We start from the raw sequence: 23,012 nt of genomic DNA on the forward strand, positions 1-23,012 counted from the left end.
TATCTCCTTCTTTCTTTTTTTCTTTTTTTTGCTTGTGGGCGGGCTTTCACCTGTTAAGGCTGTGCAAGTTTCATCGTGATTACCCCCTTCTGTGCGAGTCCGTGCACGCGGGGCTGTCGACATCTCGCGGTAACGGAAGCGGGCAGAACGGTCGGCGCGCCGGCTCGCTGCTCGCGGTGCGTCAGAACGTGGAGCTGCTTGTCGACAAGTCCTCGAAAGAGTCACGATGAGAACATTGCAAACCCGAGGAACTTAGCGCCGTGAAAAGAGTCGTTCAGCTGAGCAGTCAAGCGTATAACGTCGGTGGCGAATATGGCAGCCTTATTCTGTCTAATAGAACGAATAGAAAGTTAAATTGCATTTCGTATCCTGAATGCAGGAATGAATACGACCAATCGCAGAAATGACGAGGCAGTCGTTCGCGTATGAGAACTGATACACGAGGAAGAACGACCTGCGATGGTAGCTTGCCTGCCTTTTAAGAATACAGAGCTTTCGGCGCCATCACTTGAGGTAGGTTTAGCAGGATAACATCATGAGGAAGAGTTGGACGCTGGCAGGCATAAGCACGCGCAGGAGAAGGAAAACTTCACCGCAAGGACCCGCGACTCCCCGGCGAAAGTGCTACGTTTTTGTGCGAATGGCTATTCGATATCAGTGTATGCTCCACGACGCAGACGTGGAAGAAATAGCGGATTATTAAAATCTTTTCCAACATTTTCCGGAGAGATCATAATGATGGCCCCAATTACGAAGTGTGTCGATCTCTGGCCTGTACAGTTTCGTCCTCAAGCACCGCCACTTATATATGTGGGGCCACTTGTATTTTGCCGCACTGTGCCCACTCACGGCAGACACAGATGCCACACATGCATCGAGAATAAACGTTAGCCAAAACGGACACCGACGTTAATGTCTCCGTCGTACTTTTTCGTAGCACCGGCTCGTGTACGAATCCACATATGCAGCTGTAACCTTCTGGTTTGGGCGAGTCTTCGACTCGGCAGGCCACGTGTGTGGAGCCGGGACCACGCCCTATACAGAGAGTGGCCCAATTGGTTACACACGTGTTCGACGGGGACCCCTTACGCGAGTGGCCAAGAAAACGCAAATCTCAAGCACCAGCTTCTTTAGTCCGTGACGGTGAACAGTCACTGCGCAAGTCGGGCGCGGTCCCTCGCTTCGCTGCCGTCCCGCTAGTTTCCACGCATTTGTTCACGCACACGGGTTCGATGCGGAGGCGGCCACCCTTTAACGGTTACGACCACTTTCTTACTTTTGATCGAGCGTACGTATGGACACATATGGGTTATACTCGTACATACAGCACACAGGCCGAAGCCCGAAGAGACCGATTACGTACATCGAGCAAAGAGCTTCGGTTTTTCGATTAGTCCACGCATACGTGTATACGCGCGCTCGTTTCGTAATGTATATACCAGCTGCGCTAAGCAGCCATTCGTCTTTATTTATTATTATTATTTTTGTACCGAGCACAAATACACGGAGATGCAGAGACGACCGTTTCGAGGTCTTTTCCCAGCTGCGCGCGTTCATTTTCTGCAGCAACGCGTCACCCCTTTCGTGGTCTTGGCCGCGCACTGGGCGTCGCTCTCTCTTGGGAGGCTTCTTTATTTTGCGCCTCCGAGGCAGAGACGCACGACCGGGAATGAGCGATTGTTCGAGGTCGGTGGCTGGCTTTCTCGATATCTGTTTATTTTTCCTCTTTCACTGCGTCTTTCCCGGTGAGAAAACTGTTTCGAGTCCGGAAGAATCGAGGACAAGGTGGGTGAACAGGTAGCCGATCTTCCAATGCGGTTGCGTATACAGCTCTGATAGGTCATCAGAAAAAAAAAAAAAGGCTGGCGCTTGGTTCCCACTGTGAGCGCGTATGCAGTGGTCGTGCTTGCCTGCCCCAGGGTGAAATTGATCGTGACCACTCCTTCGAAGAGCGCTCACTTCGCGCTAAAAATGACTGAACTTGCGCCCACGGCGCTGTTTGATGAGAGAAGACGCAAGGCAGATTGAGATAATCGGGCAAGTGATGCTCGTCTTTAGAGGCATTTAAGAAAAGGCTAATCGGCGTAATTGTATTCCACGCCCTTTCGGTGAACACATCTGTTAGACCCGAGAAAACAAAGCGAAGGCAGCCGTTTCATACCTATAGATGTTATTTTGTGTAAAAAAAAAAAAAACTACAGGAATTTGATGGTACATATTCCTGGGATAACACGCCTTCTGGAGCCCTATAATAAGCTGTTTAGATACGTAGGCCCACTCTAGATATGTGCGTACTAGAAATGGTTTGGAATTGGCTCTAAAGATAAGATAAGTATAGAAATATGCATGTATATGAGCTGTACTTTAATTTAGACGTTCTTTAAACGCAGAAAGCGCATTAATGCCTGCGCAGCCTTCTTCTGTGACGTTAAATCCTGTCGGGGGCGGAGGATTCTTTCTTCCGAGAGGGTTCGGTCATCCAATTTATCAAACGCGCTGCAAAGCGACTGTCTCTGCGAACAATATACCGCAGTCTATCAGAACGGCTCTGATAAGAACGTCCTGCATGTGTGCATTTTTTTGTGTTATTTTTATTTTATCTCTCTCTGTCTTCTTTCCGACCCCTATTTCCCCAACCCTGTGCAGGGTAGCAAACCGGTTACTACTACCAGGTTAACATCCCTGCCTTTTCATCTATTTCTCTCTCTCTAGACCCTCTTTATGCGATTTCTTTGTACAAGTTTACTTGAAAGAATACACGAATATATTGCCACCTGTATGTAATGGGTCCAGGGAAACAGTGGCTCTAGCCCAAAAGAGGAAAGAAGACCACGCGCTATTCTCTGAGAACCAATTCTAAACTTCCATGTAATGTTTACCGCTGGTTTCATGGCCAATCCCCCTTTGTGGGTAAGAGCCAGTAAAAGAGGGTCAAGCAAGCAAGCAAGCCCCGACGGACGCGCTTTTTAGGAGCCAGCTTCAGTGGTTTTTTAAAGGACCCAGTACTTCTGAAACCTCGTGACAATATGTAACGGCCAACTTGGCTCTAAATATATATATATATATATATATATATATATATATATATATATATATATATATATATATATATATATATTATATATATATATATATATATATATATATATTGTGCATTGGCAAATGCTAAACAAGCGCAGGTGAACGGTGAACATTAATTCGGAGCTCTTCATTGTACAAGCAGCGTGCCTCACAATTTCCTTGGTCACTGATCACCGATCCATTCGGCTGTTCGCGCAAGTTACATGTCAGAATTTATCGTAACTTCCTGTAGTATTACTTTAGCCCTTTTATTACGCCATGATTTGGCGAACCAACCAGTAGGCATTGCCTAATTGATAGCACTGGTACTCGGAATCTAGGGGATAATCGCCGCCCGTTAGCAACCGTATAAAACCAATTGTCGTTTGGATATATGAGAAAGGTTTACAAAACGATGTTGCGGGCAACGTTACACCATCCCATTTAAAAAGGGGATTCTCGCTCCATTATAACAGTCTTTATTGAACCTTTTATGACAAAGAAAACCTGTGCTATGCAAGTGATTGGCCTTCTTTGTATAATGATGACCAATTGACGATTTACATCTAACAATCATTATCAATTTTCTCAGAAGCGATGAGAGTGTACGTAAGTTTCGCCTGGTTTCCTTTCCTTTTCCTGTTACGATGTGCTGGTGGTAACCTGCTCTGGTGACACACAGTGCAATAGGACAGACGGCGCCTGTGTCTGAGTGTATGCATACCTGCCCAATGTACATTGTTTGTTGACTCATGCGGTTACGGTGATTTGAACCATTGTTATCAGTACCCAATAAAATTCCCTGTGTTCGGAGGAAAAGTACTGGAAGAAATGGCACCAACAGATATAAACTACATTCTAACGGAAGAGACGCTAGAAGACGAAGATAAAAGAAGAAAATTCAGAGCCCTTCCCTTGTCAGGCGCCTTTCATGTTCTTTCCAGCGCTCGTCAGCCTCTAGAACGGCCCAACGAAAGGACAATCACGCGATCACGGAAACGCGGGTTAGGAATTCAATTTTCTCAAAAATAGGAATTTTCCTGAATTGTGCAATTCCCGATATCGACCTTACGCGTTGTAAGCAGATCGCTTTTAGTCCGCCCGCACGAAATATTTCAACGAAGCGACCAGAGCAAGTGAAACTGCTTCCCAATTGTTTTCTGCATCGTTGGTAGAACGTTGGCTTCCGTTCAGTTAAAATTGGGCGATCGTGGGCGTGTGGCTTATACCCCATCTCACAAACTGGTCGCAGCAGGGTAGAAGCTACGAGGTGTAAACAAAACGCGTGCTTGAGCAGCGAAACATAGTTCTGTTTGTGATTGCGTTATAATCGGAGAAGGTTAAAAAAAACACTGCGTTTGTTTGGCACGTGCTACGTCACAGGAATACGTGATACGCTAATCAGGATTCGCGTGAACGTCGTAAGCATTTGATTATTGTATCTGTAACTGCCGATAATTGCGATGACGAACCAACATGGCAGCGCCCACATGCAGACGCGATCACCCGCTTCGATTCGAACTCGCGCTTTCTACTTGCCGACTGTCCTGACAGCAGTAAATAAGCGCTGGAATCGGTTTTCACTTTGTGGCAGGACAAATTATCAGGTGAATTTTGTCCTTATTGTTGAGATTAGCTGTTTCTTCAGCCACGCCCGCTAAGCCTCATCCCCGAGAATTTGACAATGAATCTTGGAAAGAGTGCAAAACAGACACGAATAAGTTGCCGTCGAAGCGTCAGGACACAAATATAACGCAAACACAAGGCGTCGGTTTAGAACTTACGTGGCCACACAGCTCACGACAGCGACTTCATAATTTCGAGGAGCAAGGAGCCAGCGTCGACGTGTGCTGCCATGTTGTTTTAAAGGGACACTAAAGAGCAAAACGATTTTTCTCGCATTAGTAGAGTGGTCTTCCACTGATACCAAAAACACTACGCTTGCTGCAAGAAGACGGTTAATAAGCGAGAAAACGCGCAAAGGGAAATACAAGTGGCGACGCCACCTTGGAATTCCCGCACCATTTGCTGTGAAGTCACATATTTTGACGGCGCCTGCTTGGCCTTCCCAATCGGTTAAATCGAAGTACATTGTCCTCTGAGGGGACCAGAGACCTGACATAACGAGTTTGTGGAAATTATGTCGAGCCAGTGGCGCCAAAATACGTTAAGTGCTCTTTGAAATCTTTTACGTCACGAATTACAAAGTTCGGCGCGAAATTTAAAAATGAAACTTTGAACTTTGGTTTCTCCACTAATAATAAACATATGGTGGTGAAATATACTACACAGAGAGTTCTCCGAGCACAGTTTATGAATCTAAACCAATTCATTGTTTCTCTTTAGTGTCCCTTTAAGTGCGGAGCACTTTTGGGGCCCGGCGTGTCGTATGCAGTCATCGTATATGCTGTCGTCGCTCGGCGTAACGCAGGCAAAACGACGTATAAAAAATAGAAAAAAAGAGGAAGCGAGCGAGAAATAGAAAGAGAGAGAAAGAAGGAGATAAAATAGGCAGAAAAATAGAAAGAGCAAGAAAGAGAAAGAAATAAAGAGAGAGGAAGGAAAAAAATAGAAATAAAAGAGAGGAAAAGACCGGGAAAAAACGGAAAAAGAGTAAAAGGAAAGAAAGAGAGGAGGAAAGAAAGAGAAAAACCGAAGATAAACAAAGAAGGCTGCCCAGCTCCGCACTTCCTTCAGGCTTGGCACCACTAATGCGAAGCTGCCTTTTTTTTTTTTTTCGGCGCTACCGTTGCTGTCTAACGGTAAGAGCATTGGTTGCTACTGGGTGCCCGCTTTACTCGCCCAACGCGTGTTTTTTCCGGCGCTGCCGTTGCTGCCCAGCGTTAAGAGCGTTAGTTGCTTTCGTATGCTCGCTCTACAAGCCCAACGCGTGACGGCTATGAGGACGCCGAGCAGACGATGCGGCGCGGATGAATACATCACGCTCTTCCTATTGGCTAAGCAGCCCCGAAGGTTCCACAGTGCTGCATACAGCTTGTGCGAAAAGTATAGGGGTCAAGGCCCTCGCTTTCGGCCCTGGAGGACCCTGGTTCAAAGCCCAGCACCGGAAAGAATTATTACGTAGTTTTATTTATTATTTTCTTGGTGTGCGCCCGCTGTTGGCGAGGAGGGATTTTGAGTGAGCGCGTTACTTGTTTCTTCCGCTGCGGTGGGTTTTTTGGAACACCACCAGCTTCACAGATCAGCCGATAGAAGCTTCGCTTGAAAAAGACCCAAGCCCTAGACGGAAGAATACGAAAGCTCCGAAAATGCTTTATGAGTTCCGCTGGTTGAGAAGACGTGCCAACGCCTCGCCAAATGGAACCTTGCACCAAATGACAGGTGCATGAATTGTGGGCACTGCGATACAAATAGGAATATTTTATGCGATTGTGCTGCTACTAACGGTGTATGACACCTTGTTAGGCGCGCCTTTGGAGTTAGAGCCACATCGCGTCGCAAAAGACAACGCATGTTTGCCCAGTTGGTACTGGTGGTCACAACGTACATGATCTGAAGACGACGGTGCCAGGCAGAACACCCGACAAACCACCGCATCTACGTTCCGGCTTTAAGTAGAGAACTTTTCAAATTATTTTTGGATACCTAGTTGATTAGCTAGAAGCGTTGTGGTGTTGATGCTTTTTTGAAAGCGCTGGCGCACACACTATTTCGCATTCCGTGAAGAAAAACGGGAATTTCAGGCAGTGTCGTACTCAGTAACAAAAAAGAAACAAGTTTGCCACACCTCGATGCAGCCAACCTTCCTCCTCTCTCCTCTCTCTCTCTCTCTCCCCCCCCCCCCCGTCTTCAAGGTTCACCCAAGGCGGGTTTTCATTTTTGTATGTTTTTTTTTATCGGCACAATTTGCCAAAGCTAGCTTTTGACGGGATAGCCGCATTTGACCGTTACTGCGGTGGATACGTATCTTCATTTTTTTTTAGGGAACAGAAGTGTTGAGAAGGTTTGTGCGGAAGCCAAAGTGCGCATTGAGAAAGGAACACTCACATACACAAAAATAATGAATGATTGTTGTGATCGCATGGGAAACTCTGCCTTCTCCTTTACCGCGGTGAACTGCCCACTGCAGCGGCCGTCTTTACCGTAGAATAAGCTCGACGATTTGCCTCCATCACACTGTCCATCACACCAACTACTAAAGAAAGCATTATCTTGAACCAGCGAATGCCGAGACATGACGCCAATGCGCTCACACTACAGCGTGTGCTATAAACTAAAGTGGCAATCCAACACCCACGCCGAAGCAATTGGTACACTGCGAGCCCGCTTGTGATGCTATCCCGCCCTGTACGGGTTTTTTCTACAAGCAACATTGGGGACGCACTTCCTGGATTTAGTTATTATTTGAATAACGATCTACTCTTGGTCCCTCTCGAGTACGTTCTACTTGCGGTACCAGGTAAACAATAGTGTACAACAGCCAAACCTAAAGACAGCAGAAGCAAACTTAACTCTCAGTAACTCTCCGAGGCGTTGACCTAAACAGGCGCTGGCAGCCCTCAAAGCACCGGCATTATTTCTCTCTCTCCCCCCCCCCCCTCCTGTCGGACGTGCGGCGCATAGATCAGGGCGTCGGCCTGTCTCAAGCGTCAAAGCGTGAGCTAGGGCGCACTCCGTACGTGTCGGTGTCGGCTAAACAAGGCCTGTGGGTCCGGCGTGTACGCTTACGGGCGTCTCCCATACTGCTGACCTTGCAACCCGCAAACGCAACCAACTAAACTTTTCGAGGTGCACCGCGGGGCGGCCGAAGAGATCGAGCAAGGCACGCCACCCAGTCCCCTCGCCAGTGCACTGCGCGCCTGCAGACTGGCGTGGTGAGTCCGGCACCGTGGATGCAAGGCACACGGTGAGCCTCCTCTCGCAAACAACGTGGTCCTGTTCCGCGCCATTCGCAGAGGTGAGGGAGGACGTTGTTTTCTGGAGTCACGTGAATATATATATATATAAAAAAAAGACGCCGGAGCAGTGCACGGCGTGGCGGCGGCTGACGACGCCAGGTGGCGCGTAGTAGACGGGGACGCCGACGGCAAGTGCACGAGACGGAGGTGCGAGGGCTCATAAATCTCGTCGACTGCAAATTTCCCTGCCTGGAGTGTGCGAGGGCCCTCGGCTTCCCACCCTGGAGGAACCGCATTCCAAGCGGACCATGCTGTATACCACCGCCACTGTGGCGCGGAGGCAGCCTGGTATATCGCAGCAGGATAGGAGAGACGCGTGGAGCGCAGCGCGGCGGCTGAATCGTGAATGTCACGAGCTTATCCACCAGACGCCATAGGTCTCGCACACTCAGAAATGACGAGAGACAACGAGGAACCTCACGTGTGTTTTTGTGGAAATCAGGGTCCAGTGCTTGTGGCGTACGTGTTCATTGTCTTCCTCTGTGTCAAAGAAAAAACAACAAGATACCACTCTCCGACGCGTGCATATACGTCACGTCTGCCTGCGGACCCTGTGGACAAGCGCGCGCACGCATTTCTCACACTTTGGCACGCAACCTCTAACTTAAAGGTATACGTTGCACGACCATTTGCCATAGGAGCATTCGTAAGCTGTAATGGCAATGTGAAGCCACAGTATCATTTAAATATACAGTCACTCAAGCATATTACATAGCGAGGAAAAGCAAGAGAAATCGACACAAATAAATGAATTATTCATAGTGAAAGAAACTGACGCCAAAAAGCAAGAATGACCAAAAGTACAATAATGAAAGAGGATCCGGCGCTTTGATAGACATGCTGCACGCAAGCCTTTTTTCCCATTCTTCATGCAGTGTTGACTTCTACCGCAGTAGTAGTTCACTTGAGGTATTTTCTTCTCTTTGGCCCTTTATGGCTTTTCAATGGATGTCTTAGTAGGTCGCATTTGCTCTGCTTTCTATAGTTTCGTATTACGTAGCAAATTACGGGCTGCCTTTTCTAAGTTTGCTAAACCCCATGAGTCTTCCTCCTCTTGCCAAATAGAATATTGGCGGCAGCAGCACTAAAAAAATCACAGCATATCCACGGAGTGAATGATGATGAGTGGGCGAAGCTGCGGAGGTTCATCGATAAACCGTGAATCTTCCGTGAATTCTGCCCAGTACATCATCACCGACGTGAGATCGGGCGCGTTTATACTAAAGGTTCGATGAGAGTTATGACGACTTGCAGCTCACTTTAATTTTACATGTACGCTGTGAATTTTCATTGTTTAGAAAACCATTGCTTTAGAAAACATCTGGCGTCTTTCGTTAAGCAGCTGGCGTCTTTTCGTTTGCTTTAGAAACATCTGGCGTTCTTTCGTTTGCTTTTAGAAAACATCTGGCGTGTTTCGTTGGTTTATTTCATCAATCAACGGCGTTTTGAACAAAATTTTTATTGTTTAATCACGCACAGGAGAAATCTCACCAGGCACTACCTTGGAGGTAAACAATGGCTGCTAATGGGAATGAGCGACAGAAGAAGTCGGCTTTAGCTAACACTACACTTCTACTTCTACTAACGTTTCCTACTGGAACATGCCAATGGCTGCTAATGGGGAATGAGAGACAGAAGAATTCGGCTTCTAGTTAACGCGCACGCTGCGAATTTTTTATTGTTCAACAACGCACAGGAAAAATCTCCCACCGGCACCACCTTGGAGGTCAAGATCTGGTACTAGCGTTACGACTGGTTACGCACTACGACTACGAGGGACGAACGGGTGCCGCTTTAAGGAGCTTCGCCCCTAAAACATGCAGCCGAACAGTCCACATTCTGACGAACATTTCTGTCTCATGAGCTGGAAAGGTCACATGTGACCCGCTTTCCACGTGCTCTGCGCCCGACCCTCGGAATGCGTCGAAAGAAGCCTTATTATGCGAATACACCACACTGTGCGACTAACGATGACAAGCGAGTGTGCGTTCGAGAAGGGATAAGCTTGACGGCGAGGCACGATGGTCGGACGGACAAAGGCAGAAGCGCGAGTCGACCTTGAACCGGAGCGTCTCGGGCATCTGCGTCGAAGTGCGCGTCCCGAGTATGATGACCGCGACGACGGATTTCAATAACGATCGAGCTGCTAGCGTTCGACGACAATGGAGCGCGTGTCCACTGCGACCACGATCGATAATGGGAGGCGGCCCGACGCACAAAGCAGGGGTCGTGGCTTGAAAAACGCGCCGTGACCACAGGAACGAAGCAGAGGGGTCTGACGTTGATGCGGCACGCGACCGCTGGCTGCTCTTGCAAACGCTGTTGGCCGTACGCGGGTGCGTCCACGGCAACTTGTTCTTGTTCGGGACCACGCATCTCGGTATTTTTATATTTTGCTTACTCTTTGACCTTCTGTTTGCGCGAAGCCGTGCACTACTTCTGTCTACGGGGCGCCATGCAGCGCCTTTTCTAAGGGCTCTGTCCGTCGAATATTTTGTTTGCACTTGTGGTATCTGCTTTTTTTGTGGGTGCTCTCTATTACCAAGGGACACGCTGCCAGAAGAATGGCGACCCGAGTGGAAACAAGCGGAAATTTACGGAGGTGCGTTCTACTACGTTCTTGTCATCCTCTCTGTGCACGGACGCGCGGCAACTCATTCTTTAAATGAGTTGTTAGCTTATGGTCCGCGCATGGGAGGGTTGGTTCGTGCTGACCTCTTCCACACACCACGGGAAAAAGTCAGAAGTCGCCATATTGAGTTTATGCCTCGCAATGTTAATGGCGACCTACCGGTACGCCGCTCCAGAAGACTTGAGACCGCCGAGACTTTGTCGTCCACGTGAGGGACGAGGGCCAGAAAGTACGATCGTTCCTGTTGTCCAGCTATCACCGTGTGGTACTGTGGTACTCAGGAACATGTTCTTCAAAGGTACGCTCACTGTAAATGCAAGAACAGTGAAAGAAACAAGGACTAGCAAGGAAGAATACACAAAGCGTTAAAAATCGATGTGTGGTATTCTTCTCTAGTCCTTATTTCCTGCTTTGTTCTTACATTTCTTATGACCTACCAACATGCCCAAGTCTCCATTATTTATCGTTTCTTCACGCTTGAATTGCTTAAACCGACACCGCCAGCACTACAAAATAAGGTGTTCTTACGCAACCTGACAGACGTACATGCGCTTTTTCCAGCATCGACGTATCTTAATTCCATCGCCATATGCCTTATATATGCATTACACGACCGAACATCCCTACCTCTTTGCTTTGGGGGTCGTGCCACACTGTACAGCCTGTCGCAGAAGTGTCACGAACAAATCATTCGTCAGTGTTGGGGTTTACGTCCCAAAACCATGATGCCATAGGAGAGGGCTCCGTAAATTTCGACCACCCGGGGTTGCTTGACGTGCACCTAAGTGTAAATACACGAGCCTCTAGTATTTTCGCCTCCATCGAAATGCGGCGGGATTCAATCACGTGACCTTCGGATCAACATTGGAGCACCGCATAACCACACCGCGGCGGGTAACTAATTCTTCGCAAAACTATGTTCGGGACGAATTAAAAGTAATTTCGTAACGTCGCACAATGATCGGTTTTACACCTCCGTGATTATTTGAAGATTGCTATAGTTCAATCAAGCGGCAGAACGGGCAGACATCACTATACGCCGACGCTTATATTACGCGGAGGTTGCGCTGCGCGCGTGAACGGGACAGATTCGGTGATATGTTTCAGCTTTCAAAGTGCGTCGACGATGTGAAGGCTGGTCGCCATGACTCACCCCTAGATCCTAGATCACGAGTTACGGTTTGCCACGCGCCTGTGTTAATCGCTGGTGTAAATTCCACCTTAATCCGAACGGGAGTATATCTCGGTTACATCCGTCCGTACTCAATCTCCCGATATAGCGAAGAACATTCCTGAACTTCTGTGTCGTTTTACGTCGTTTTACGTCACACTGGAAGGTCACACAGTGACAAGCTGGGTTTGAGCATACGCACGCTTACAGTTCCTGACGTGCTCGGCCAGAACGTATAGCAGCAAATGGGACAGAGAAAGCACCTTGTTCCGCTGTTCGGTGTGAATCACAACGGCCGCCATTATCCCTACGGCAGCACAGACACACCTGCATGCAACTCCCCCAACTCCCATCACTCCTCTTTGTTCGCAACTTCATTGATAACGTTGCTCTATTTGTACTTTTTATTTTCACGCCGGCGCTCCATCAAGCTTCGTGCACGCCGCGTGTTGTGCCGTCTTTCACGTGCCGACGTATCTGGGTCGCGCGTCCAGTGACGGATACCGTCTGCTGCCTGACGCCGTCAGCGTTTGGCTACAGGTGCACGAATGGCCAGCGAAGTTTCTCCTCGGGCCTTCTATAGCTGCCTGGGAGCATCTATCCATGCGTCTTCATTTGTGTGTTTAGTGCAAAACTGAATTAAAGAAGCTATCCCGCGGACACAGTTTCCTAACGTGCCCTATCATTCGCCCTTTAGGAAACACCTCCATTAACTAAACGTACGCTTGCGTATTCATTGTCCACCACAGGAAGTGGACACTCCACCACATGCTTCGCCGTGTGTACCGCTGGCGCTTCCATATAGTAACGCTATGCATTTTTGCCCTCGGCCTTAACGCCATGGGCTCAAGAGCAAGGGATATGGTTGCATATATTTGATTAATTCGTAACGCAGCCAGTTACACTGTCATGTGTAACTCCCGAACTGAGAAGAGACATTGCAGCGATTGCTCATGAACTGAATTCTGGCTTTTTACGAACCAAAACCATGATACGATTGCGAGCCGCACATAAATTTAGGTTCCCCTGGATTTCTTTAACGTGCACCCAATCTAAGTACACGGGCGTTTTTCCATTTTACTCCTATCGAAATGTGGCCGTCCTGGCTTGGAATCTAACACGCGTCCTGTAGCTTGGCAGCTCTGTACCCTGTGGCTAAGATACTACGGCCGTTAACTGGGTTCATTAACATTAACAGATATTGTAGGCCAAACCCCATATGATGCGTTTATTGTCCATTCAATGAATAGGGGCGTTGCAGGCAGCCTAAAGTGCCAGCACTGTACCTCACTCAACATTTCCGTCTGATACTGTCAGCCTAGGCAACCGAGACAGTAGAAGAAACAACAGTTCCTTCACGCGAAGACCACTAAGAAGGACCCAATGTTGTACGATCTAGAATGGGTCGCAATGGTATGCGCAAAAAAAAAAAAAAAATAAAATAGGCGCGATGCATGATGTTCCAGACTCGCCCGCATTTCCTCCTGGAGCGACAAGCGTGGATAAAAGCACGTTTAAATCGAGGGAAAAAAAAAAGGAGGTGAGGGCAAGGCTTAGGGTCAAGCTCGTTGCAATGGCCGCTGTTGTACTGCGGTTCTCCTTTCGCGCGTCCTATTTCTTTGTGTCTTCTTCTTCAGCACCCGTTTCGAAGGTGTTGCTTGCAGAGCAGTATAACATCTTGGCACAGGATCAACTGGTCCCCAACGTCCCACTGTGTATCCCTTAATTTTATTATTCATGAAAATTCTTGCTGAGACACGCGTTGTTTTGTGTTGCGCGTAAACCCATCACACTTCGCGGAAATTTTAGAATAACCGAGAGCAGAACTAGTTGTATTCATGCTAAAGGAGTCGGCGTGCCAACACAGACGCAAGAGAAGTCAGCACAACACTAACGCCGACTAACAACTGAGTTGTTCGTGTTGTTTTCACCTCTCTTGTGTACGTGTTTGCACGCCGAGCCTTTTAATTGTGACATAGGCGGAAGCCTGATCGCGCTCCGATAACGACGGTTTCTTCTTAATGAAGTTCTAAAACCTACGTGGAAGGCCACCTACGCACGGTGCCACGAATACTGTGGCAACACTGAAAACGCCCGACGCCCGTCAAGCGCGTATGGAGAGCGGAGCGCCGACACACACCGCTGGGAACAACCGTGTGAGCGTGCGCCCATTGCTATGTGGGAGAACACGCCGTGCCGGCAAACATCCACCTCTCAGTGGGTATCGGTGCCAACGGTCATGCACTATTCTTCTTCACAGGCGGATGGGGCGGCGGCCTTGGCCTTCCCGTCTATGCTGCAGCAGCGCTGTTTCCGACAAACAGAGCGAACCTCTTACGGGGCAGTGGCGCGTTGAGGCGCGGATTCAAGCTATCAAAATAGTTGCAGTTTATTTTTGCTCAACTAAATCGCAATACAGGGTCAAAAGCACCGTTTAGCTAATAATTAATAAAAAAAAAGAACTAAAGAGAAAGAAAGGAGACCTCTTAATGGAAGCTATAGAGGAAAATCAAGGAAAATCTGTACTACGGCGGGGCTGAAATCTGTAATGAACAAGACAGCAAAATTGTGTCACATAAATTTTCTTCAACGGTAGGTGCTATATATTAACAGGAAATAATGAGCACCTTGGCTTTTTATTTCTTTTTTTTTTACTAAGATTGTAAGAAGGGTGACGCGATTGAGGTTGTTCGCTAGATAGCAGATGGATATTCTTCGACATTGCGTCCCATTTCTATAAAAACCGAACGCTGACATTGGAAACTGCAAGTGGAAGATGCGAGTCGCGATAAATGAACGACAAGGAAGATAGCAGCCTTCGGGCATTCGGAGTAGCGATGAAGTGACCATGCTCGCAGGAAATGTCGGTGAATAGTGCGGCAAGGCTACGAATCGCGACAGGGTGCTTCAGTTTCCTATTCCTGGCTTGCAGAGTCGGTCACGACGCAAAACACAAGGCAATCGGTCGGAGGCGACGACCCCAGCAATCCAGCTATTGTTCTTCAGCCGCTGAAAGCGAACACGAATACAAAACAAAGAAAAGCGATCGAGGGTACATGCACCACCCAAACCTGTGCCAGTAGAAGGGCAGTCGTACGCATGCGCAGAGATGGGGGACAATCTGGCAGTACACCGCACGCAAGCGTATGGATCTACGGCGCTCTTTTTATAAGTGTCCAAAATATCCGTAGCTCGCGGAGTGGCCCGAAGCTCAGCGCCCCTCTGTTTAAGTCTCACCCGCCACTTTTCAAAACGCCCTCTGGCACGTCCCAAGTCATAACGAGGACAGAGTCGTCGGTCTCATTCGCCGCGATCTTGACGCTCTAGCCGGGCGGTGATTGTCGCTCCTTGCGGGCAGGGACCGTCCTTCTTTGTTTCACGCTCGATAGGCTGTCTACGTGCTGCACGACCTGTGTGCGTACGTGTGTGTACGTGCGTGAGTGTGTGTGTGTGTCTGAGGAGGGCAAGGGTCGATAGAGGTGGGGAAGAAGGCGCACAATGTCGCGTGCTGGTCGCTTTTTCATTTACGCCGTGCGACCAACGAAGCCCGCGAAGTGGCGGGCCACTACCGTGGTGCGAACTGCACGAGCAGGCTGCTCAAGAAACGGGGACATTGGCGACTGCGTAGGGGCAGTCCGCTCGCTCGCGTTTATACATCGCTGAGGGCGCCAAGGTTACGCGCACTCGCCGCAGCAGCGGTACGACGCCCAGCGCACCAGAGATGCTGCAGGTAAATCCAGGCCCCTCAAGGCAGCGTGTACCGTCATCATGCCGCCGGCCGACCTCGGGATATCACGTGCTGAGCGCGGCAATCGTTTTCATTGTCTCGCTGTCGCGTAAGTCACGGTGCAATGACCGAAATTTAGCGTCGTTTTGCTTTCGTCTTGTATATGCATTGAGTAACGACGACGGTATGTTAAACGTCCTAAATTATATGGAATACCACGAGGACGACAACAAATTGTAATCTGCAGGAGGCCGCGGCGAACAAGGCCGCCTCAGCCGAATAACTCAAGTACGTCGACCAGGCCCGTAGCCGGGGGGTGGGGGTCTAGGGGCCCGGCTGCTCCCCCGAAAATTTTGGTGAAGTAGGTGTTTTTAACAAAGATAAATAATATAAATAAGTGCTTTTCTGCAAAAGTCAGGTTTCAGCAGTCCCCCCCCCCCCCCCCCCGAAAAAAATTCCTGGCTACGGGCCTGACGTCGACAATAGATTTAAGTCAAATCACAGCGAGCTGATTTCGTGCTGCCATTTCCAAACACTGCTAAAGCGATATTCTCACGCCATAAACACCCAAAAAACACTTGGTCTCGGTTGAAGTTCTACAACTTGTATATAGCTGCTTTTAGGCTAAAATAAGCTTTTGTCAAGACACAGATTCGATCTAAATTCGCTAAACTTCAGAGCACCGTTTCAGGAAATTTGAAAGTCTCGGAGTCGAAGTATGATACAGAAAATAAAACCACATGCATTCGTTCAATGATTACGTCATCGATGTACGATAACCTAATTAACCACAACAGGCAATGAAGGCAAGGAAAATATAGGGGATAATACTTGTAGTCTGTAACTGTAGTCTAGTAATCATGAGATAAATGGAAAGGAATTTAATTCCTTTGTTTCCATGTCCATGTCCCCTTCTTTCATTCGATGTACGACAATCTGTATTCGTGCGCCCAGCTTTAATCGTTTAACTGAAATACTAGAGTATTTCAATTTCGCTGAACGTCGTAAAGCTCATATAATTTCGCTTCACCTAGTAATACGGATGTATAGTATATGCAGTTGTGTTTTATATCGAGAATTCTTAAATCTCTCTATAATTCAAAGATGATAAACAAAGGAATTAAGGAAGATATAAACTTTAAAAATAACTTTATTGCGTCGCCAACTAATCTCTCTCAAGGAGTTCACACAGTTTTCCACGGGATAGCTTTTCTCACTGGGAAGGCCAATGACCAGCTGGTTTCGCGATTCTTTTGCTTAATATCACTTTCACCACTAGTATTCCTCGTCGCTGTGAAAGTTTACAATACTTGACTACGGTAACCAGCGCTGACACTCACGTTTAAAGAAAGTCTCAGGTTCCACTCACGTAGCCTGCCAGTTACGCTGCATTACTTAAGGCCGAACCATATAGAGCGTTTTTGCCGGCGTTTTCCCGGCGTTTCGTACGCCGGCGTCCCTCGACGTCGACGCTACCGGTGACGGTGGCCGAAACGTCCACCTCTGGACGGTCCAGACTAAAGTCCCTAGATCTTTCGCTTTTACTTAAGTACCGACAACTGCCTCCTTTCACGGCCCTCTCTCACGCGCAGCTGGCGTCCGACGCCATTTTCTTCCTAACTTGGAAGATTTACAAAGCCATGTGCGTCTAAGTACATTAGCCACGCACCTTTCAGCGGACAATATGCTGCCGCGACGCGCCTTTCTCCTCCCGTCAACCCCCTGTCATTAGTGAATGGGGGACGCGTTTCACCAGGTGCTGGAAAAGAGTTAGGAAGAACATGGCTGCCAAAAACGAGCGTTAGCCAATGAGATTCGTCGCCGGCGCTTCAATGGTTGTCGGTACTTAAGAAAGAACAAAGAAAAATCTAGGGACTTTAGTCCAGACATCACGGGCGGCAGCGTCGATGGCGGAAGCAGTTCGATGGACGCAGAACCAATCAGCGTGCGGCTGGCAGCGTCTTCCGCTACGTAACGGCGTCGTCGCTGCTGCCAAAATGGCTGCCGCCCGCCTCGAATCTAATAAGTCGTCGCCGTGCACTGTGTGGCCCTTAAGTTCTCAACTGATGCTTGTATTTGACTTAGCTTGTTCCCTAGAAGCTTCGACAGCAAAGCGATCGTGATATCTTTGAAGTCTTTCCGAGTGCCGTACTCAAGTTCATCGGTAGGCTTAGCAGCAATGAGTGTATTGGCCGAATGCGTGGCCTCAAAGATGTACGGCAGCTTCAAGCTCAGAGGCCATATATTACAAGTTTGTGCTTCTTCTTAATGCCAATAGCTGGCGCTACAAGTCAAATAAAAAAAAATAGACTTTTCGGTGGCGTTGTGTCACTGTGACTCGTTTTCTGCACCACAGAACTGCTAGTGAGACATAAAAGCTATAATCAGGAATATATCTTGTTGGTCCATTGAGGAAACTGTACACTGCTTTACGAGGTGTCAGGTTCATTGCCTCTGGTCACACTGTGTGACGCTGAGCTAACGCTCTTCATTTGGTTTGCCGCCCTCTCTGACGGCGTTGATGCGACGACGCCGAGGGACGCAACGCCAGGAAACGCCGGCAAAAACGCTCTATATGGTTCGGGCTTTATGGGAGAGACAGTGAGGTCTGTATAACGCGGCCAGGCGCTACAGGGTGTGACAACATTGTCACACAGGAACTTTCGATGATGATGATGGAACGATACCGCATATGAACGTGTGCCGGCCCCTTTGCTTCAGGAAATAGTCCACTGCATATCTAAACGTAATACATGCGCCATTGAGTCGGCGTCAATGCCAGTGCGACCACTGCATTCAGTACTGCGTTGCCTTTGTGTATTCACTGTTAAGAAGGGCAAGTTATATTACCGTAGAAGTGTAGCTTCCGGTGCTCGTGAGAGTATACTAAAGCTGAATGACAGATTCGCAATGACGGATTTTAGTCAGTGCACTTTTTCTCGTAGTGTTTTACTCTGGATAATCTGCTCAAACTAGGCGCGGATATCCACATACTAGCAAATTATACATACGGCGTGAAAACATGCAGGATAAGATACTGTTTATAATTCAGTAGGGTGCGAGATGACTAGACGGTATTCTTCAGGCAACAGGAAAATGTATATGTGAGATTAAAGGACTTGTTTTAAGTGGACCTCATGGTCTTCATGCACTCATAGGGTCGCTAAACGGTGTAAGCGACTTGATGGCACCTTACAAGGGTGTGAGCTTCGGAAAGTTGGTAGAGATGCTTTATGAACAGAGCAGGAACGGTCGACCAGAAGTTCAGATGTTCTGAACTGCGCAAAAAATGTCCGAACGGAAAACGATGACCGTATGGTGTTAACAGCAAGTAAGAGCGTAGTATCTTTCACAGATCAAATGTATATGGTTGAGGTTCTGGCTGAAATTAATTGAGGGTAGCGCAGTTTAGCATTTCATGTAACACCTACTGCTGATAACCTAAGGCCTATGAGAGAAACAGCATGGGCGTGAAATGCAGTCTGCAATGACAGAATTAGGTTATTTATTTATTTATTTATTTATTTATTTATTTATTTATTTATTTATTTATTTATTTATTTTAACATATTTGAAGGGTTATCGCAAGAGTGGAAGCCGAAGACAAAAAATTGCAATACAACACAAAATCTACAGAACATGAAGATGAATGATTGACAATGAACAAAACGAATTCAAGTGGTAAAGATCCATATGTCCAAATGTGGTGTGATGTGATTAAGAAACTTGCAGCAATCGGGTGTCGACTGATGATCCGAAACAGCCTTTAGTGCAGAACTCCGGAAGGGACATTATCCTTCTGCAGACATAGGTCGGTTAATGACGACCTCTAACTTGGTTCTTAGGGGATATATAATAAGGTAAATCTATGCACCCAAGCAAGAGGCTAACGGCGCAAAATTAATAAAATACTATATTCAATCATGTACCTTTATCTTGATACTATTACGAGGACTTACATGAAATTTAGTAGTGGTTGTTGTTCGCATAGTTGGTACATAATTCTCGAAATAAAAATAGGGCTTAAAGTGAGAAAAGATAGCTGAAATAGCCAGTTTGGTTTCAATGGCGCATGATACAGTCATGGAGTACTGGTTGTTCCTACAGGTACTTATTCTGCTCTCGCAATACTGAAACCGTAAGTTGTTAACGTGAGAAATCCTGTTTGCATTAGCCCCTGTGCCTTCCGGTCACAGGACAATACGTGCTAAGGCTAACGTATTCACGAGAACGCTTGCCTACTGGGACTACAGCGGGCCGCTGCTTTGTTTGGTTCAGGGTTTAACTGGACCTAATTATGTATGTAAGGGACCACAGCTAAATTGTAATATAAATGTTGATTATAATAGTATTAGTATGGTGAAACTGTGCGATAATATGCATTAAAACGAAGACTCGATCTTGCATAATATTTATACAAATATTTCATTGCACAAAGAAATACTTCGCATGTTTATGGTACACGTGGTATATGTACGTGGTTCAAGAGACAGCGATCTCTTTTTTTCTTGTTTTTTTATTTGGCTGATGTTCTCAAGCATGAGGTTTTTGCCAAATATGCACGATATGCCCGTGTTATCTGGATATGTACGTGATTCCATGGACGAAATGCTCTTACCTAAAGTTGCGAGGGGCCGTAGTCGTTTTCTTCCGTAGGCGACACGTATCCGCTCACGAAATCCACTCGGTCGTAGCAACATCCACACGCACAAAGAACCGCGCACAATTGTAAATAAACACTTCAGTAACACCCCGGTCACATGGAGCTCATCACGTCACACGGATGCCGGTAGAAAAGTGGCGAGTACTGAACAATGATCCCGGTGTTCCGCAATACGCGAGCACAAAATGGGTGATGGCAGTGCGCGCACTAAAGGGGAGTAGGACGGAGATATCCGTTTCGAAGAAGGCCCGTAAACTGAAGGACAAACATCACTAATCCTGGGTCTCGGCTTGGCCACTCGAGCAGCCGGCTCGTACAAGGTGTGAGAAACAGATTGGATGTTCGAAGCGCGCACGTGCGAAGCACAGCAGCCGGCAGAACTCGGTCAACGGCGGCAGCAGCACCACCACACACGGCGCATAGCAGCGGTCGCAGCGGAGGCTCGCTCCTCGCGCTACCTGGTCCAACAAAGGAATGGCACCTGCCTGACCGACCCCCCTCCTTCAGGGCTTCCCCCGCCGAAGCAGACGAAAGTTGTTGTGGGGCGTCCGGTTGCCAGGCAACGCGCCCCCTGGTGCGAGCGTCTCACGCCGGCGGATTCGCCCTCTTTCCTACGTCCCCCTCGCTTCATTCACGCGGTCCCCTCCTTTCCGAACAGTGCGTGAGACCGTAGCGTTTACGTTGTCGCCATCTGGCGTGGCTTTTAGGAAACCGCAGTGTGCAAGTTTGCGTGCAGTGAATAGATAGAGAAGTGCCTGCGCTGCTGGGCTAACGAAAGCAACCCCTGTGTTTTCTGGAAATTGTTTTTTGCCACACATAATTGCACCGACACTCAGCAAGTATTGGTGCCAGTCACTTTTCCCCGCATATAATTAATGAATTGAGAAATGTGTCCGCAAGTGGCCTCGTTTGTCACACACGCACAAACGATACACGTAAGTATAAAATGACAGCGTCACATAAATAGAAATCCTTGTCTAAAGTCACAAACGATAAACATAAGTAAGTAAAAAATGAGCAGTGTCACATAAATAGAAATTATCCTTGTCTATTGTCTTCGCGGTAAGCTTTATGTGATTATGTACTTTCTGTTGTGAGCTGCATCTTAGTGCTTCCATATTAACCATTAAAAATGACCATTGCGTTTGCTCCATGGTAGCGAAAGTGGTCGTAGGTGAAGTTAACAGTAAAGTAGGTGATCCGCGTTGGTAACAGCTACAACGGAAGGGTTTATTTTTCGAAACGTTCGAAAGTTGGACCGGACTTCAACCTGTAAAATGAATCTTGCAAAAGAGCGATCAACAAAATTTATCACCCGTGACTGATCCCAAAAGCGAATATGACATTGGATTAAAAAGCATGGGCTGTGGGGGCGACTGACAGAAGCACGTAAACAGCTGCTATCTTCCATTCTCTGCACAGGTGGAGGAGTACGGGGTACTACACATACGACCGCGCTCACCGCAAATTGCGTGTGGTGTGCCCAGCCATGGCTCCAAGGTCATGTTGTAACAGAAAAATTATTAAAAAATAAAGTGAGAATGGATTCAGGCGCAATCGTTTCATGGTCAAACGCCGAGAACCCTTTCAACCCCCCCCCCTGCCCCCCTTTTTTGTGACGAAATTTAGTGCTACAGATTTTGAAACCCAGTCGTGCGGAAATTGAGTAATACCAGTTTCCGGAGAAGCATCAATTGACTGCCTCGCGCTCTTATTCCGTTTAGAAGCGTCAGACGCATGGAATTCGGATGAATGAATGAATGAATGAATGAATGAATGAATGAATGAATGAATGAATGAATGAATGAATGAATGAATGAATGAATGAATGACAAAGCTTCACAACGGCTTTCAATACATACGCCATTGTTAGCTCCATCATATTATCGGCATGGTGGTTTTTTTGAAGACGATAGTCTTTCTTGGGATACTTAATCGGAGAAATTTTGGTCTGTCTGTCTTTCTGTTTGTCGGCACGTCACTCGATTCAGCCACTCGGCCAAAGTTGAACCACTTGCCCAAGGGCCAGCAATCTTGAACTGGTACGGCTGTTCATACTTGTGAACGTTGTCGGTCAAGAAGTAAATATCACGCATATCTGAGGCGCAACATCACTAGGTAAGTATTAGGTGGTGTGTTCCTTTAATAGAAAATGCATACATACGTAATTCTAAAGACCCTAGTTTCTTAAGCTGCGCTAAAGGGGGCCGAGCGCCGCCTCCGGATAATAAAGTTCTTTGCTTGCCCTGCCTGCCTGCCTGCTGAAAATGCGACTGCGCTGAAACTTGCCTTCCTCCGTGCCCTCTGCACGAGCTCATTGTTGTGTTTCGGTTTCGGTTCTGTATTTCACTGTACGAATGCCATGGGGCGCCGCTCTGGCATTCCTGTTTCACACAGGCGAAGTGTAAATAAAAGAGTTTGTGGAGTACTCGTTGAGTGCGGACGTTTCTTCTGCTTCAGCGCTTCGCGCCAAACCGCGTGTTCGGGCTGGCTGGCGTCCCCGCCGGTCGCGTTGGTCACCGCCGGTCTTCGCCTGCTGCTGCGCCGGGACTACCAGCCCGCAACACAGCACTCATGTTTCCCGACGTATTGCCAGATGGCGTCCATATCTCACGCAGCACCTCTTCTATCGTCTTTAGACGACATTTGCAGCGAAGCACGCAGATACGCGGCCAATTTTTTTTTTTTTTGGACGATGCATCCGCAGTTAGTTATCGAAGTTCTGTCAATTGATGGAACTTCAACTGCAGCCTACTGTCAAGTATTTGACCGCTGCTGACCCCATCGTAATGATAGTATTACCATCTCTCGGTATCACGTGCCAGAAAATATTTTATATA

General features: G+C 47.6%; 1 protein-coding gene across 3 annotated transcripts in view; it reads right to left on the reverse strand.

Moving 5' to 3' along the window:
- Nucleotides 1–20,429, reverse strand: part of LOC119386681 (protein dachsous-like) — a 273,978-nt gene extending 253,549 nt beyond the window's left edge. For 2 of the 3 annotated variants that reach the window (XM_049413214.1, XM_049413215.1), the window contains exon 1: nt 20,128–20,429. In XM_049413214.1, the coding sequence (XP_049269171.1) occupies nt 20,128–20,209 (82 nt within the window). In that variant the 5' untranslated portion in view covers nt 20,210–20,429. The remainder of the gene's footprint in view (nt 1–20,127) is intronic. The other variant, XM_037653972.2, reaches the window with a different exon arrangement.
- Between the last annotated feature and the right edge of the window lie 2,583 nt (nt 20,430–23,012).

The sequence above is a fragment of the Rhipicephalus sanguineus genome, chromosome 3 (assembly GCF_013339695.2).
Source record: "Rhipicephalus sanguineus isolate Rsan-2018 chromosome 3, BIME_Rsan_1.4, whole genome shotgun sequence".
NCBI lineage: Eukaryota > Metazoa > Arthropoda > Arachnida > Ixodida > Ixodidae > Rhipicephalus > Rhipicephalus sanguineus.